This window comes from Cibotium barometz, chromosome 24 (genome assembly GCF_041138505.1).
Source record: "Cibotium barometz isolate CiBa-2024 chromosome 24, ASM4113850v1, whole genome shotgun sequence".
NCBI lineage: Eukaryota > Viridiplantae > Streptophyta > Polypodiopsida > Cyatheales > Cibotiaceae > Cibotium > Cibotium barometz.
In genome coordinates this window covers 35,789,508-35,805,557 of record NC_141069.1, presented here as the reverse complement: position 1 = coordinate 35,805,557, position 16,050 = coordinate 35,789,508, and the positions used below count along the sequence as shown (strand labels likewise).

Genomic DNA, 16,050 nt, shown 5'->3' with positions numbered 1-16,050 from the left:
ACGAGGGTATGCAGCTCTGGCCATGCTAGAGAGACAGTGTCACCAGGCACACTTCCAGGAGCCCCGCACGAAGGGGTGGTTGTTTGACACACTAGTCACCCCTGCTTTGATGTATGCAGTAGCAGTATGGGCACCTGGGCTCGCCACCTCCACATGGTCTCAGATAGAGAGGCCTTAGATTCTCATGCTCTCACGGATGATCCGCAGCAAACCCTCCATCCCACATGACATTGTCGGGACGGAGTTTGCTGCACCTCCTATGCTAGTAGAGGCCCTCTTCCAAACGATCTGCTTCATACAAAGGATCAGAGATATGCCATCAGATCGACTCTCACATAGAGCTTTTGAGACGTCCAGGCAGCTCGAAGAGAGTGGAGATAGGAGATCATGGTATTCACAAATGATACAGTGGCTCACTCAGCATGTTCTTGACATAGATCACATGCCACCTTTCCAGTATGATATACATGCACCACACATCCAACTCTCTCACAGTGAGAGGAACAGAGTCCTTCGGCAGGATTTATGGCGATACACTCAAGAGACTTGGATTACACCCAGTCAGCCTCTACCGCCGAAGATGCTATACTACAGAGATCAGTTTATGGGTATCTCAGCGGATGGATTCATACAGAGATCTGGATACATGGATGTGTACATGCCTCACAGTGCCCGAGTGGTGATTGGCCAGCTTAGAGTGTCATCACACCAGCTTGAGATTGAGGCACGTAGGGTAGCACGGATCCCCAGAGCAGAGAGGATATGCAAACTATGCCAGGAGGAGGTTGAGAGTGAGGAACATTATGTATGTAGATGCAGAGCATATAGTGTCATTAGAGAGAGATACACCACCATCTTCAATGGACATCCCTCACTCCGCCAAATCATGGAGTCCGCAGACCAGTGCAGATTTGGCCAGTTCTTGCTAGAGACACAGCGCCACAGAGAGACACTGCTACCGACTCATACCACAGGGAGAGGTGGGCGACAGCTCCAGCTCACTGATTTCTTCCAGAGATCTATCCCAGTGCCTACCCTGACACAAGAGGGGGTTACACTTCAGCGCGTTGCGGACCTCCGAGCCAGACGGAGACCGACAGCACCAGGCTACCAGACTCCAGACTACATCAGAGGGAGATCACAGAGATACGGGCTTGACATCAGCACCATATCCAGGAGCGGCTAGCTCACTTACACTCACACCCGGAGATCATGCTCCTAGGTATTTTTGCCTCGCCATCGCCTATGTATCACATATTACACCCCCATTATGGTACTGGTTGGAGCTAGACAGATCTGCACTGATTCTTGTATACCCTTGCGCATATAGGTTGCATACTGAGCCTCTAGCAGTAGTGCTCCATCCATCACCCCCCCCACTAGCTCAGTACTTTCATAGTTTATTTCATGTTCATTTTGTCCTTTTTTTTTCTGGACATCCAAAAGACATTGACAGTTGTACATTGATTTTTCTCATAGGTTGAGTTCGGCCTCTAGTAGACGTTAATACAGCCCCCCCCCCCCCTCTCTCTCTCTCTCTCTCTCCCTCTCTCCCTCTCCCTCTCCCTCTCCCTCCCTCCCTCCCTCCCTCCCTCTCTCTCTCTCTCTCTCTCTCTCTCTCTCTCTCTCTCTCTCCAGCTGGACGCTTCTCCATGGCTCAGGCAGTCCGAGACAGAGTGACCCGGGGGTATGCAGCTCTTGCTAGCCTTGAGCGTCAGTGTCATCAGGCACATTTTCAGGAACCCCGCACGAAAGGGTGGCTCTTTGATACATTAGTGATACCAGCCTTGATGTATGCAGCAGCGGTTTGGGCACCAGGGCTTGCAGCCTCCACATGGGTACAGCTGGAGAGACCACAGATCTTGATGCTCTCGAGGATGATACGCAGCAAACCATCCATCCCGCACGACATCGTTCGAGCTGAGTTTGCTGCACCACCTATGGCAGTGGAGGCATTGTTCCAGACGATCTCCTTTATATACAGGATGAGGGAGATGCCCACGGAGAGATTATCCCGCCGAGCTTTTGAGGCATCCAGACAGATGGCCGAGGCTGGGCACACTGGATCTTGGTATGCACAGATGCTACAGTGGTTCTCACATCATGGGATAGACATTGAGCGGTTGCCACCTTTTCAGTATGATCAGTCTGCTCCACGGGGTTACCTCTCTCTCAATGAGAGGAACAGAGTGATGAGACAGGACATATGGCAGCACTACATACAGGAGACATGGACAACACCAGAGAGCCCACTACCACCGAAGATGCTGTATTACAGAGACCACTTTATGAGCATCTCAGGGGATGGGTTTATACATCGACCGCGGTACATGGATGTATACATGCCACACAGCTCTCGCGTTGCTATTGGCCAGCTACGAGTCTCATCACATCAGCTAGAGATAGAGGCTGGGAGAGCGGCACGGGTTCCCAGAGCTGAGCGGATATGCAGATTGTGCCGCGAGGAGGTGGAAACTGAGGATCACTTTGTATGTAGATGTAGAGCCCACCAGGGGGTCACAGATAGATATGCAGGAATGTTTGAGGAGCACTCTTCACTACATCAGTTGATGGAGGCCTCAGACCAGTGACAGCTTGGCAGACTACTACTAGAGCTTCATAGTTCTCGAGAGAGACTCCTCCAGACACCCGCTCCCACTAGGGGTGGGAGACAGTCCCAGCTCACAGATTTCTTCCAGAGAGCTATGCCAGTGCCAGCTGATGTACCACGTGGGGTGACCGCACAGAGAGCAGAGGAATTGAGAGCCAAGAGGAGACCTAGACAGACTGGACATAGATTAGTATGCATGACATAATCATGTCTTATCTAGTCACCTTAATAACTTGTGTAGAAACACATGCTCACGCCATTCACACCCTCAGCATCGGCGATGTATGATATCTTATATCCCTCTTATGGCACTGGATGGAGTTAGACATAGATCTCCATAGCATGCTTGTACTACCCCTTCAGCATATAGAGATGCATCTTGCCTTAGCACTCCATCCACATCCCCACCCCCCCTTATATTGTTTGTATATGGGCTCCACCGATCCATGATGATTCACAGTTGTATCCAGACACATGCACATATTTTCTTTTCTTTCTTTTCTTCCGATGACCGGAAGAACACAGCTGTATTATTTTTTGTCTCATAGGCCGACTTTGGCCTCTCATAGACGTTAATATATCTTTCTTTCTTTCTTTCTTTCTTTCTCTCTCTCTCTCATCTTTGGCCTGCACCCTGATCCCCATTCTACTATATGGAGATAATATAGGGTATATTTGTGCATATTTCAGATTCAGCCGAGGGGCTACATAGATATCTGGATGCATTACACATGTTTTGTGAACCGCGGGACCTCACAATGAATCTTGGCAAGACTAAGGTGATAACTTTTTAACACCTAGCACTACGTGACATCCAGGCACCATTTCACCTACATGGGAGATCCAATGGACATAGTCACATCTTATGCAGACATGGGAGTGACCTTCTCACGCCCGACTTTTACCATGCATCTGGCAGCCCCCCAAGACAAATTGACTAGGGGCTATGCAGCTCTAGCCCTCCTCAAAAGACTGCTTCCAGACACTTCCAAGAACCCAATACTAAAGGATGGCTTTTGACACCTTAGTCACCGCAGTGGCGATGTATGGGGTCCCCTTCTAGAGGTGGGAAGGAGCCTTGTAGAAGGATTGAGAGGCTTCAGGTCATGATGTTCTCCCACATGATCTGGAGCAAACCATCAGTACCACACCCCACCATTCTTACAAAGTTTGGAGTTGCACCACTAATGGTAGATGCACTTTCGCAGATGATGATACACATACACCGCTGCCTCTATAGCAGATACAGGATACCGAGGCTTGCTTTGGAGTCATCTCGACAGTTGGCAATGCAAGGGCATCATAGGGAACAGTATGCTAGAATTACCTGCTGGTTTCTCACACATGGGCTTTATATTGACCACCTACCACCCTTCCACTACAGTCTAGATGCCCCCTCCTCCACCTCACTCATCATGATGTTGACAGGTTTAACCACCCTGATCTCCTCAGCCTAAATACTTACACTACATACATGGTTAGCGCCTCCTGAGCTACACCCGAATATGCAATTCTACCGACAACTTCTTGCAGACCGTGTCACATGCATGCATGTGCCATGGCTAAGCTCCAACAGGAACATCATAATCTGTGATTAATCCATCAGTTAGGACAGCATTTAGGTCATCCACAGTCAGTATTCTCATCAGTACCATCAGCATCAGCATCAACATCAGCATCAGATCAGTATCATCATCATCAGCATCACCATCAGGTTCAGCAACATCACCGTCATCAGCATCTACAGCATTGGAGGGCATGGGAACCCTGTCGGCAGCCTGTAGTCTGTAGACACCCTGTCGGCAATGAGCAGGAGACCAAGCAGCAGGCGGCCAGATCCTAGCAAGTCGCCATCAAAGCGTGGGAAGCAGTTAAGTAAACGCAGCCTATTTAAGTGGCATTTAATGCCATTATTTGTCCAGCAGCAGGCCGACAGCCCCTAGACTGAAACGACCTGCAACCTCAAGCATATATAAAAGGATGAAGTCATCATTCATTGAGTAATCAAGTCATTCATCATTAGTAGAAGTACATATCAATAGAAGTCACGTAGAAAGGGGCCAAAGGTCACCCCTTTGGGGCTGACCAAGGGCGTAACCATGTACAAGCATTCAACAACCTTTTGTACCATATTAAATACAAGAAAACCCTAACACCAACTCTCTCTCTCTTCTTCTCTCTCATCTGTCTTAATCATGTTTAAATCAACATCTTGTTCTTAATCAGGCAGGCTTAGGGCTGTGGATCAGTACAACAAGGCTTCCGCACATGCAACAGGCCCTGGCTCCAGAGGCCGGGATACATGCACACACGTATCACTTGCCACGCAGATCGCGATTGGGCAAATCCGAGTCTCATCTCATCTCCTTAGAGTGGAAACAGGGACAGCAAAGGGTATTGATAGGGAGGACAACATTTGTAGACTTTCCTCTATGGAGGCTGAGATGGAGGAGCATTACATTTGCAGATGACCACCGTACTATAAGATCTGGAAGAGATTTCATTGCCTATTCATAGAGGGATTTGAATTTTGGCCTACTATCCAATATCATCGACTTCCCTAACTAGAATGCAAGGAACTTCACCCAATGGAGCTCCACAAAAACAAAAGTTCTCCTTAAGAGAATGTGAAGCCCAACCCCAAGATGTAAGGACTCCACAAACCGCGCCCAAGGATTATTTACCTAGAACCAAAACCCTGACAAGGTTTTATAGACCCGACATTGCAATTTGCCGTACACATCGCATGACCGCGATGGATTGTGGCTAGCGATTCACCATCCAGCCGTAGGTTCAGTACCTCGAACCACACCCGAGCTTGAGGTCCAATTGCCGCAAGCATGCTTGGTAGCGGGCCCTAACCTAGCGTCCCATACCACTAGGCCGATCTGTCGATCCGTCTCTCATCCAAGAGCTGAATCCCAATAGGACATCTAGACACAGACCCATAGCACAATTCAACTGTCATACCAGATGGCATCCTACATTAGTTGTCGACAAACACTAGTCCACTTGATGCACAAACAAGTCCTAGTGCCATGTACTTCCAATGCAAGATCTCCCCTGTCCAATCCTCATCTAATACTGAACAGAGATTGTGTTTTCACACCTAACTAGTAGATACTTACCTCTACTTTTAGGGCATGCATAAAACTCCCCATCAATTTCTGTGTATGTCCCTGTCCTCAAAAAGCTTGAAGAGCACACACGATGTCCAGCTACTTTTCACCCCACCAAATTGGAATGAACCAAAGGTCCATGCAATCTCACTAACAAAGATCTTGAAGGACAATGGTTATAACATATTCCACCTCTAACACGTCCATGGGTAATCACGGTTCGGCAAAGGCCCCCAAAATAATTTAAAATTTCCTATTTAGTACAAAGAAATACTTGAAAATAAGCATCACGGCTTAGGGTCTTTGAAGTTTGAAGTCAAGACTCTTGAGCCACTCTTGAATCCACCAATTTGTGTGTGAATTCAAACTTGAATCCCACTTAGCTAAAGCCTCGTGACACCATGTGACAACCCTAAGGTCATCAATTGGCGAAGGCTTGGAGCACCCATCACCTTGCGCCCGATGCTATCCTCCCTCAAAGAATCCTGGTAATGCACTCATGTTTAGCTTCCAACCTTACTACTAGTGGTAGGTAAAATGCGAGCCATCCTGGTGGCTTTACTTGCTCAAAGTCGTCACATCCAACCAACTCCACGTCATTACTGTCGGATGACTTCACTGAATTATTATCCAAGTTTTTCTCGAGGCACTCTGTGGAAGTGTCAATTTTGAGTGTGTATGCCCAATTTCTAGTGTTCGGTGCATAGTTGTGATAGAAATTTGATTGTAGGACATTGTGTGTAGAGAAATATGACATTTGCAGGGGCCGTAAAGAGTGAAAGGCAGGGGCCGTAAAGAGTGAAAGGTTAGAGAAAAGCTTTTAGGGTCGATGAGAGGATTGAGATGAGGTACACAGGTTTTCAGCAGTGGGAGAAGGTGTGTATCCAAGACCGCACAAACCTACAAGTATGATCCAAAAAGAGGCAGGGTTGAATTTAAAGGAGCAAGTGAGTTTATAAAAGTGCTTTCTTAAAAAGCTAGGGCTTAAAATTACCCCCCCCCCCACTTTTAGCACAAGAAAAAGCTTTTCTTGCTTTTATTTAAAACTCCACCCCCCTCTTAGACTCAACATAAAAAATAACGCATCCCTCTCTAAATTAGATCAACTCAATATTTGGCGTAAGCTTTTTTCACCATGCATTTTTTTTCCTCAAGTGTGCCTCCTCAGATCTCTGCCCTGTACGGCCAGCTTTTCAACATGTGCCAGTTCTGCTACTGCCTCCAGCCCAATCAACCACCTAGTACCATGCTAAAAGCATACGTGCAAACCTGCTGTCCAGGCAACGTACTAGCGCACAGGCTTCAGCCCACTGCCTAGCATGTTGCCCAGCCCGCTGCTCGGCCTGAACATGCTGTTCTAACTTCTGGGTGCCCTGTAGCCAGGCAGGCCACTGCCTTGTGCTTGCTGTCAGCTGCCATGCACGTCAACACATGCAGCCACCCTGTCTGCCGCCCAGCCAGCGCATGCTGTCTTGTACAGTCAGCAAAAAGCTAGCGAGATTCCACAGCACAAAGTATACAGCCGCCACCTTCTCTGGCCCTCCTTACACCAACCTAGATAGTTTCATGTCTTGCCCTAATACTCAGCCACCTTCTCTTCCCCCTTTTAGGCAACTGAAGAACTTTCTGCAGAGACCCCAAATCAGCCCCAAACTCTGCATAACCACAACATAAAGATGGCGATTTGGCATCTGCAGAAGTTGTTCACAGTCCAACCCTAGGAGACAAGATAGCCACCGTTTCGATGGCAAAAGGCATGCTATTCAGTAGGCATAAGCTAGGGTTTACATAGACAAACAACCCGTTGTCTAGCTTGTTTGAGGGTTGCTTTTTCACCTTCTCTCAAATCTTTGTGCATCCCTTTCTTGCTTTCCCGCACATCCATGCGGAGAAACCATGGCTTTCTTTCCAAAACAGCCCGCACGAGGGTACTATCTTGTACATCCTTCATGCCTCGCGTTCTAGCACTTGTCAATGTAACGTCTCCACTAACCACGCCTAAGGATTATCTAACCTAGAACGAAACCCTGACGAGGTTTCACAGACCCGACATCGTCGTACGCATCGCATGACCGCAATGGATTGTGGGCCGTGGCTAGTGACTCACCACCCAACAGTAGGCTCAATACCTCGAACCACCCCGAGCATGGGGTCCAATTGCCACAAGCCTACTTGGTACCGATGGCCTCAACCTAGTGTCCCATACCACCAGGCCAAATCACCCACCTTCTAGCTCCATGGCCACGAAATCATGCACGCTTCCTTGGTAGCCCAAGGCCACCACGTGACTACTTGACCTCTTGTGTCTAATAAGTGACCCCACGGTCACTTATATAGTGATAACCTACTATTAGACCCAAAGGGTCTACAAGACCAAAATGATGTGTGCACAGTATCCATGAAGTCTCGTCATGGACGACATAAGAAAAAGCAACAGTAAACTGAAAACTGAAAACGGAAAGCTAAGATCTCAGACTCGGAGATTATACAAGATGAAAAATCTAGATCCTACTATGCCAGTGGTCTCTCCAGCTGCATCGGAGCATTGGCGGCTACAGGGCTCTCACAGGAGTTCCTGGAGGATTTTTGGACCAGGCTCTGGGCTAGCAGACAGGCACGTAGGATCTCTGCTTTCCAGTGGCTGGTTGCCCACAGGGGCTCTGCAGTTGGCACCTGGCTTGTCTATAGTGGCCTTCCGTCGGCCTGCGTCCGATGCGGCCACCCATTGGAGACACAGCGACATTGCCTATGGGACTGTCCACAGGCGCAACAGATTTGGCTGAGGATTCTGCGCATTTTGGCCCCCCCTCTCCGGAGGGAATGTATACATGGGGAGCCGCTGCTTGGTCGACTTCGTCAGGGCTAGCTATGGGATACGAGGCGGAGCAGGCCAGCCAGGCCATCAGATTCATTGGGGGCCAGCCTCGCCTTGTTCCTTCACCGGATTTCTCGACAGCCGGCTGGACACAGGAGAGGGATTTACGATGGGAGCTCCTCAGCAGCCTCACCATATGGTTCACCTGGAGAGCCCATTGTTTCATGGCTTTTGAGGGGAGACTGGAGCCACCAGTAGAGACTGTTCGGGCTATCTGGTAGGAGTTGATTCACACCCTGCGAGGACAGTATGACCGCATCCGGGGCGACTCGGATGGAGCGATCTTGCGACGCCAGGCTTTCCACACCACTTGGCGCAGCGGCCCTTTCTATACTCTACACGCGGGTACCCCCCGTTGGCACTACAGGCCACGTGTTTGGATTTTCCCCCCCTCCTATTGTATGATATAGCCTCTCAGTTTATTTGTACTTTTCTGCACCTAGGGAGAGTCTCCCTAGCTGCCTTGATTGGTCTCTGCTCTGCCTTCTTATGAGCAAGAGAGGGTTTGTAGTCCATTAGGCTTTTTTTTATAACTAATGAAAGGATCTTTTCATGGAAAAAAAAAAGATCCTACTATGCCAGGTGTAGGGTACAATAAGTGATGGGATATGGGAGAGATGAATAAAAATAGTCAATCAACCCTGTATGTCCATTGAGGATGTCCATCATGGGTGATACAAGAAGGCTAGAGATGTCGATAATGTGCTGTGAGGATGAGGCTGTCGATGGTGGGCTAGGATCTCTTGAATCCGGGGCTGATGTGCTGGGGGTGGTCTGGGTCCAACGGGAGGAGGGCATCTAGCTCTTTGGAGTGTGCTTGCCCAATCTGATGTGACTCCCATGGGCTTGCTGTGAGGGGGCATTGTGGTATAGGCTCTTGTATCTGTTGTGATGGGCTCTGGGGCCTCCTTATCCACCCCTTAAGGCTTGAAAAAATTGGTGATAGTAAGCTGAGAGGACTGTTGGGGGTGAGGATCTCTGAGTAGTGACTTTCTATGTCAGCTGAGCCTTAGTAGGAAGAGTCCAAGACACTCTGATTTGGGTACTCGTTGATCCGGTAAAAGGGTCCAAAGCCCTCTCTGAATAGACAATGAAATCTCTCATAGTAGATTGGGCACTAGAAAACATAGTGCTCCTCTGACTCAACCCCCGTGTGACAGAGTCTATATGTCCTGTCCTCTTTGGGTATCTGCTTAGCTCTACCGGTCTCTTTCCTCAATCTATGGGACGATACCCTAAGCTGGCCGATTGCTATCCTCTTAGCATCAGATGTGAAGGCATCAAGATACCTTAGTCTCTGTATGAAACCATCTGCTGTGAATCTCAGGAAATGATTCTGTAGTATTGCATCTTGGTAGGCAATGGGCCTACTGGTGTGATCCATGTGTTATGTGTGTATAACCCTAGTAGATCGTATTAGATCACCCAGTTCCTATCCTCATGTGTAAGCCTAATGTATGGGGAATCTGGATCATATGAAATGGAGGGGTCCAGTCTATCTGTAATCCATGTGCTTGAAACCAGGTGAGTACTGTGCCATACCAAGATAAATGCTCTCCTCCGGCCGCTATCTGCGGTGATGACTATAGTGCAAGTCGGGGGAGTTGAAGTGGATACATCTCCCTCACCCTATATATTCAAGTGACTGTCTGGAATAGGGCCTCCATCAACATAGGAGCTGCAACAAACTTTTCCTGGATGATCTGGTGGGGAACAAATGGCTTGCTGCGTATCATCTATGATAGCATCATGATCTGAGGACGCTCTGTGCACCACCAATCTGCCGGGGATAAATCTGGTGCTGAAGGGAGCTGCATACAGAAGTGCCAGGGTGACATGGGGTGTCGAAAAGCCAACCCTTCGTCCTTGGCTCCTGAAAATGCACGTGGAAACAGTGCCTCTCCAACAATAAGGCTAGAGCTGCATATCGTCTAGTGAGTCTATCCTTTGTTGCTTGCCTCATAGAGAAGCGTGGACTAGCGAAGGTAGCTCCGAGATAGACATACAAGTGCACCACCTCAACCCTGCTACCCATGTAAGTGATCTCTGTACGGCCTGCAACTGGGTAGGAGGTGTGGAATACCATAACCTTGGTTTTCCCAAGGTTGATTGAGGGCCCCCTCTGTGTGCAAAAATCCTATAGAGTATCAATGTGCTTCTGTAGCCCCTAGATTCTACAATGAGTACAATATCATCATAATATAAAAGGATGGAAATAAGAATGCCTCATAGAAAAGCTCCTCCGTCTCTGGTTCTGTCAATGAAGTTTGAGATCTCATTTATGTAAAGTCCAATGAGGGTTGTAGATAGTGAGCATCCTTGTTTCACTCTGATGATGCTAGAGATCTCCTTAGATAGTCCTCCCGGGCATCTCAGCGTGCCAATAATTGACTCATATAAGGCAATGATAGCCCGGATCATGTCAGACGGGACCCTGAGATGCTGTAAGCATTGTAGGAGACGGGCCCGAGGCATTGTATCAAAAGCTTTGCGTTAAGTCCACAAAGCAGCAGTATAGCGGCCATATAAGATGGGATCATGTCAATAACTGACTCATACAAGGCAATGATAGCGCGGATCATGTCAGACAGGACCTTGAGATGTTGTAAGCACTGTAGGAGACGAGCCCGAGGCATTGTATCAAAAGCTTTGCGGTAGTCCACAAAGCAGCAGTATAGCGGCCCTTTGCCTTGGCCTGCTCGTCGATGATAGGCAGAAGCATGAATATGTGATCTCACGTGGAGGTTCTTCTGATTCCTGCTTGTCCTGGTGCCCTGTATCCCTCTCTCTCTCTCTCTCTCTCTCTCTCTCTCTCTCTCTGACAGTGTGCTGAGCTCAGACTCAAGTATAGATCCATAGAGCTTTGCCAAGATATGGCTGATTATGATTGTTCTGTAGATATTAGGATCCATGGGGTTTCCCGCCTTATGGATAAGCGCAATAATGTGTGATGATCAGGTGGGGGGAAAGCCCTCTGAGAGGGCCCTGTTAAACATATGGGCTAGGAGGGGTGCTAGGGTGTCGCATGCATGAGAGAGAGAGAGAGAGAGAGAGAGAGAGAGTCATGGAAAACTGAAAGAAAAGGTAAAAAGAAAACAAAGAGACCAAAATTGAGACAATGGTACCATGGATATATTGATCCATGGAAAACTGAGAGAAAAGAAGAAAACATGTAACACTAGTGTATGTACATGTAATCAGCAAATGATCCTGTGTAGAGTTAGATATGCCGTGGTCAGCTAATGACGATACTACCCACCTTGGCTAGAACAGATCCGATGGCACAGAGAGAGAGAGAGAGAGAGAGAGAGAGAGAGAGAGAGAGATTGATTTAATGTGTGCCCTACTTTCTGGCAACAGCAATGAGAACAGCAAAAAAGGCTACACATGTTTTTTCTACCCAATCCCTCAAGCAGCAAAGTGCATTTTGCGAACTGTCAGCATGACAGCCAGGGTGATTTACTTGTCAACGGATGCCAAAGAAAGCGAAACAAGCCTTCTGCAAAGCTTATTGTATAAGAATGGCATGAGGATTCCTCTAGTTCGAAGGCCTGACCATGAGAAGGGAGAAAAGTGGGACTCTCCACTTCAACGGCATGGAGTGTTAAATGATAAAGAGGTCCGTCTTTTTTTTGTAGAGTTATATATGGGGTGTATAAAATGGGCATTCATGCAAGTACCTTCACAACCATCCTGTAAGGAAACTCACTTGGGCTATAATGCATATGGCAGGTGATTGCAATGTTGGACAAGACCATCTGTGCAATGTCGAGCACTTTCATAGGTAGCCCTGGCTCCACCTTCTCGGTCGACATTATGAGGATGCGCAATGAATGGGGAGCTTCTAACACATGTGATCAATATTTGTGTGAAGGCGAGCAACCTGACTTTGTAGCAAGCTTGCACTAATATCCAGCAGTCGTTAGTCAACCAAAGGCCAATAATTTCTTCACACTCAAGACATGCGTGGAGTTATACAGTCTTTGTTAAAAGGGGTACTTACTGTATAATAGAATTGTAATTGTAAGGGACCCTGTGATCCTCGATGTTTTGTTTGCAATTTTTTTTTTGGGGGGTGAAAACTGACTATGGGGTCATTGAAACAAAATGGGTTTGCAATGTAAATTACTGACATTTTCCCTGTGGTCTTGTTTTAGAGATCTGGTTCCTGTTAGCTATTTTATGTTATTCTTGAATTATTTGCATGTTTTCTATGCACGCTGGGTACTAGGCTTGAGTACATTTGTGGTTTTAATAAACGTTTTTACCATGTGTGTGTGTGTGTGTTTTTGGGTATTTCTTAGGGACTCAAAACCAATGTCGTTCAGCTCAAGATGCAGAAGTTTTCTGTGCACGACATTATGGAGACGATAGTTAACTGTTAACCCTCCTTAGTTTTACTAATCCATGCCTTCTCATCGTGGTTGAAAACGTGGAGTGTTGGAGCTTCCCCCACAGCCTCCCCCAGTCTTTGTGCTTCAACCCCAGCCTGAGCCGCCCTCGGTCTGTGCCCCCCATTGAGCAAGCAATAGCCCTTTTGGCAAGAGAGAGATAAGCATGTCTCTAGAACTTGTATGATGGGGCAAGCAACATGTAAAGCTTATGTCTATCTCTAGGTGGAGAGTTTACATCAGGTGAATTCAATGCCTATCGTAAGGGGTATAGTGTAAGGGGCATGGGATCAAGAGACACTGTGGAATGTAAGAACTACACAGTTGTGGAGACGGTCTGCAGTATGCTAAAGGTTAACACATTGGTGCATATTCTGAAAAGGAATTACACCAAGGCGGCGAGAAGGGGATGACTCCTTAACATGCCTGCTCTAAGATAAGAAGCTGTGATTAAGAGGCTAAACCTTCAGGTGTGATTATTTTATTCATGTTCATCAAGGCAAGGAGAAGGGGGTGATTCCTTAACATGCCTACTTTGAGATTTGAAGAAGTTATATTTTATAACCTTTAGGGGCGATTATTTTATACACGTTCCAAAATCATCAAGGACCACGTGGGGTGATGTAAAACGTAGAAAAGTGTAGATTCCTAGGATACAATATGGAGTCGAAGGGTTATAAACTTTATGACCCTGAGGCAAGGAAGATTGTGGTTAGCCATGATGTGGTGATTGTGGAATAGCCCTATTAGGTGGAGTAGGAGGCTTCATCCACTTTATCAACCATCAATGGAGATATAGCCTACTAGTAGAAACAGCTAGACATAGCCACCAGATGTAGTACCATAGACTCTTGCTTCAATAGTGAAGGGCCATTTCGTAAGAGAGGTAATCTGAAGTCGAAGATGATAGGGAAAGTGTCATATCTGAAGTGGGCAAAGCAGCTTTTTAATGGGAAAGCTCCCTTGACTCTTGATAATGAGCCAACATTGGTGTTTGTTAATCAAAGAGTTTATAGGTACAAAAGAGGGCATAGGCACACATTGTAGCCAAAAAAATGAAGATGCAGGAGCCAACAGGTTTGGAAGAGGAAGAGGCTGGACCGGGGTCATGTAGAATGAGTATGTCTCCATTATGAGGAACCACACTCGCGATCTTGTGGATCATCCAATAGAGAGATACAAGAAGGCCATTGGAAAAGAAAGTGGGTTTGGAAGGCTAAGTAACGATATATGATGGTTCATTGGATAAGTACAAGGCACCACCAGTGTGAAGGGGTTTGTAGATGTCGAGGGATTCAATGTTCAAGAGACATTCACCCCCGCATCTAGACGATCGAACTATTCACATGTGATGGTATTAGATTTCCTTTAGTGCCTAAATTAATCTCCCTCATCTTTTGATCTTCTATCTCTTTTCGTCTTTCCTATTCTAGTCTTCCCCCATTGACCTAAGTTCTCTTCTAGAAATTTTTAAGACAAAAGTTTTCTTTGCTTATCTTGGGTTTCCTAGTTAGCTAGAGATTTCTTGACATCAATCTTTCCTATAAGAATAATATTTTCTTTGTCCAAATCTTGCATCATCTCCACCAAAGCCACTTTTGGCTTCTAGGTATCTCTCCCACACTCTATGGTCTTGCTTTTGTTTTGATTTCTTGATTTCCTGGAGTGTCATCCGAAAGTAATATGAGCAAATGAGTTCTTAAAGTTTCCCACGACGCTATCCTATTTTTTTTGGGTTTCCCAAGCCTTCTTTCTCTTCTTGCCTACATCTAGTTGAGTTTCTCTTGAACGGTGCTCCATTTCCTCATTCTTAAGTTCCCTCTTTGTCTGTCAGATTTTTTTGCTCTTTCCTAGTCTAAAATTATGTGGTCTTTAGAAAATATTATTGATTCTGATCCTGTATCTTCTGATAGTGTTCTTCCTATGTCATGGAGTGTTCAGATGCCTCTTTCATAACAATTCCTATATTTTTTGAGATTATTTTTCTTTTGGTTTCTCTCTCCACTCTCACTTTCTATTTTCCTATTTTGATTCTTATTTTTCTTTTACTAGATGTTTTGCTTTTCTTTCCCATCTTGGACTATTATTTCTCCCATCCTACTTTTGTTCTTTGCTAATCATTTTACTCCATTATAGAATTTGTGGGCTATAAGTTTTGGTTTGAACTTTCTTTGCCTTCGTCATCTTTGCAACTTTTTCCTCCTCCTTTTTAGTTCTATAGTTTTCATGCTTTCCTTGGGTTCCTTTATTAGTACATGCCCTTTACACATTCACCCCCATTTCTTGTGCTATCTCTACCACATTTACCCTTGTCTTTCATTTCTTATATTGTCTGTTGTATTGGTCTTGTTCTTCAGTCTTTTTTTGGGGGGATTTTCTTGTACTTCTCAGGCCTTAAATCTATTTGTTTTTCCTTCTCATTGTGTTACATGTAATGTGTACTCTCTCTCTCTCTCTCTCTCTCTCTCTCTCTCTCTCTCTACCTCAGAGTGGAGATAGGTAGAGCTGAGTGCATCTTTAGAGCCAGGAAGCTCATACAAACACCCAGAGAGGAGAGGAGATTACTCTAACGAGTCAAGTCTTGACTAAATTAAATTGATCTGACCAAGCTTGAAGTCACATGGTCAGATCAAGAAGAGACTTGCACTTGGTCCATGGAATCACCGCTTTTTTCCTCATTTTTGAGGCACAGCCGATGATCCCTTCCCATAGAAGAAGGTCTTCCCAGGATTTAAACCGATTAACGTAACTAATCGTATCTAGTTGTTTCTCAGGAATCCTCCGATCCAGCCTGTCGACTATGCCACACAGAGGTCGAGACGGAGGAGCATTACATATGCCGCTGCCCAGTATACTATGAGATCGGCGGGAGGTTTCATTGTCTATTTCGTGAGGGATTCGGTCCACTCTGCAGGATCATTGACTTCCAGGACCAGCGTTGCCTGGGTCTCTTCTTGCTTGAGCTCCGCAGACACAGGGACACCTTCTTGAGACACAGGCCCCAGCCACCCCGCCCCCTCCCTCGGCAGCCAACCATCACCAGTTTCTTCCGGA

At 46.6% G+C, this 16,050-nt stretch overlaps 1 protein-coding gene across 1 annotated transcript in view; it reads left to right on the top strand.

Annotated features, from left to right (window-relative positions):
- LOC147625232 (O-fucosyltransferase 36-like) overlaps positions 1–12,746 on the top strand; it is a 28,992-nt gene extending 16,246 nt beyond the window's left edge. The window contains exons 3-4 of the mRNA XM_086818503.1: positions 11,966–12,224; positions 12,338–12,746. Coding sequence (XP_086674629.1) covers positions 11,966–12,224; positions 12,338–12,514 — 436 coding nt within the window. The 3' untranslated portion in view covers positions 12,515–12,746. The remainder of the gene's footprint in view (positions 1–11,965; positions 12,225–12,337) is intronic.
- The last annotated feature ends 3,304 nt before the right edge of the window (positions 12,747–16,050 follow it).